The 1847-nt window shown below is 37.5% G+C and overlaps 1 protein-coding gene across 1 annotated transcript in view; it reads left to right on the top strand.

The window, feature by feature from the left end:
• LOC115220752 (histone-lysine N-methyltransferase SETMAR-like) overlaps window positions 1-125 on the top strand; it is a 5051-nt gene extending 4926 nt beyond the window's left edge. Inside the window, exon 2 of the mRNA XM_029790895.1 lies at window positions 7-125. Coding sequence (XP_029646755.1) covers window positions 7-125 — 119 coding nt within the window. The remainder of the gene's footprint in view (window positions 1-6) is intronic.
• The last annotated feature ends 1722 nt before the right edge of the window (window positions 126-1847 follow it).

Here is a 1847-nt window from a genome sequence, read left to right as displayed (position 1 = left end):
TTTCAGATCGATCTCATTGTATTGCACATTTCAGTCAAAAGACTGCAGAATATTTTAATGCTTTGTACATGAAATTCGGTAGATGGAAACCAGAAACCCGTCAAAAGGATTATTCCTGTACTTAGGTAGTAAACACAATTCGTGCCTCGTTTTACGCTACCATTTGGTTGCATGCGTGTCGAGAATATTTTGACCAGGTTTCCGGTGTGAAAATAAACTTCCTCTTACAAGTACGGAGGTTCTGAAAAGGGTCATAAGCAATGTTCTTCCTTCGATTAAACTACTGAAATAAAATAAAATAAAATAAAATAAAATAAACAAAAGCAAAAACACAATCATCTGGTTTCTTCTCTTTTCTTTATTGTTTTTTTTTCTTTTTTATTACGTCTTTTATTTCTTTCAGTGTTAATATCAATTGATAAATAAAAATCGAGAGAAACATTAATTTAAAAACGTTGGCCTAAAAACTCAGTAAAACCCCGTTTCACAGCCGGTCGAACGATCTACAAGATTGTACGTAGTGTACTCTACACATCGGTTGCAAATTTTGGCACAAGGTCAGCAATTTAAAGGGAGAGGTAAGTCGATTACGTCGACTCCAGGTTTCAATTAGTACTTTATTTTTTCGATCCCGAAGTATTGAAAGGCAAAGTCGACCTCAGCAGAATTTAAACTCAGAACGTAAAGACGGATGAAATGCCACAAAGCATTTTATCCGGTGTGCTAACGAGTCTGCCAGCTCGACACCTTGTGTGCTGTCTACATATCCATTTCTAGTTTAATTCTCTGTTTTATTAAGGATGATACTATAAGTAATCGTTTATGTCATGGAGTGCAGTAAAACCAGAACTGGCCCTAGAGTTGCTAGCGCCCCGGACAACCTTAAATTCGGCATCCTAACAAGTTTAATTAATCTTTTTAATTTTGCAGAGAGTAAAACCAGCAAATGTGGGATAAAGTGTTTTATAATTCACTAGAGGAATAACGGGTTTATTTTATTCATTATTTTCATTTACCCTTTTCAATGAAAGATCCTAAGCATATGACGTGACGTTCCCAAGTACGTGTCGTCCCGGTCGACTTTCCTGAGTTGTTGGCGCCTTTAACAATCCCTGAATAAAACAGCCCAGAAATGCTGCTTTTTTCTCTCATTGTCCAGTATGAGTTTGTATACCCCTGTATTATAATTCCACAATAGAAGTGCATGTAGGCGCAGGAGTGGCTGTGTGGTAAGTCGCTTGTCTACCAACCACATGGTTCCGAGTTCAATCCCACTGCGTGGCATCTTGGGCAAGTGTCTTCTACTATAGCCTCGGGCCGACCAAAGCCTTGTGAGTGGATTTGGTAGACGGAAACTGAAAGAAGCCCGTCGTATATATGTATATATATATATATATATATATATATATATATAATATATATATATATATATATATATATATATATTTCTATGTATCTATATATAAACGGCAGTTTGTCTGTCTGTGTGTCTGTGTGTCTGTCAGGTTGTACCCTCACCCTGACCACGGCTTTCAACCGATTCTGATGAAACTTGACACACACATAGCCCAATGTCATAATTCAAAACTAACGCAGCGAAAATTTTGAAAAGTTCCCCCAGTTCTGAAAAGAAATCGATAAATTCGACATGGGTCGAGAATCTAAGCTTTTTATATGCAACACATTTTCTACAGACTGTCTAGGGGACGGACGCAACTCGACCTTTTTAACTCTCGGAACACGTGGGGTAATATCCCAAATGTTATAAAAATGTACAAAAACGGCAAAAAAGCGGGCAGCAATGTGAGTGACAACAACGAAAAAGTCAAAAGTGACCAAACTGAACA

This window comes from Octopus sinensis, linkage group LG17, assembly GCF_006345805.1.
Source record: "Octopus sinensis linkage group LG17, ASM634580v1, whole genome shotgun sequence".
Classification (NCBI taxonomy): domain Eukaryota; kingdom Metazoa; phylum Mollusca; class Cephalopoda; order Octopoda; family Octopodidae; genus Octopus; species Octopus sinensis.
The sequence above is the reverse complement of the archived record's forward strand: the minus strand, read 5'-3'. Positions and strand labels throughout refer to the sequence as shown.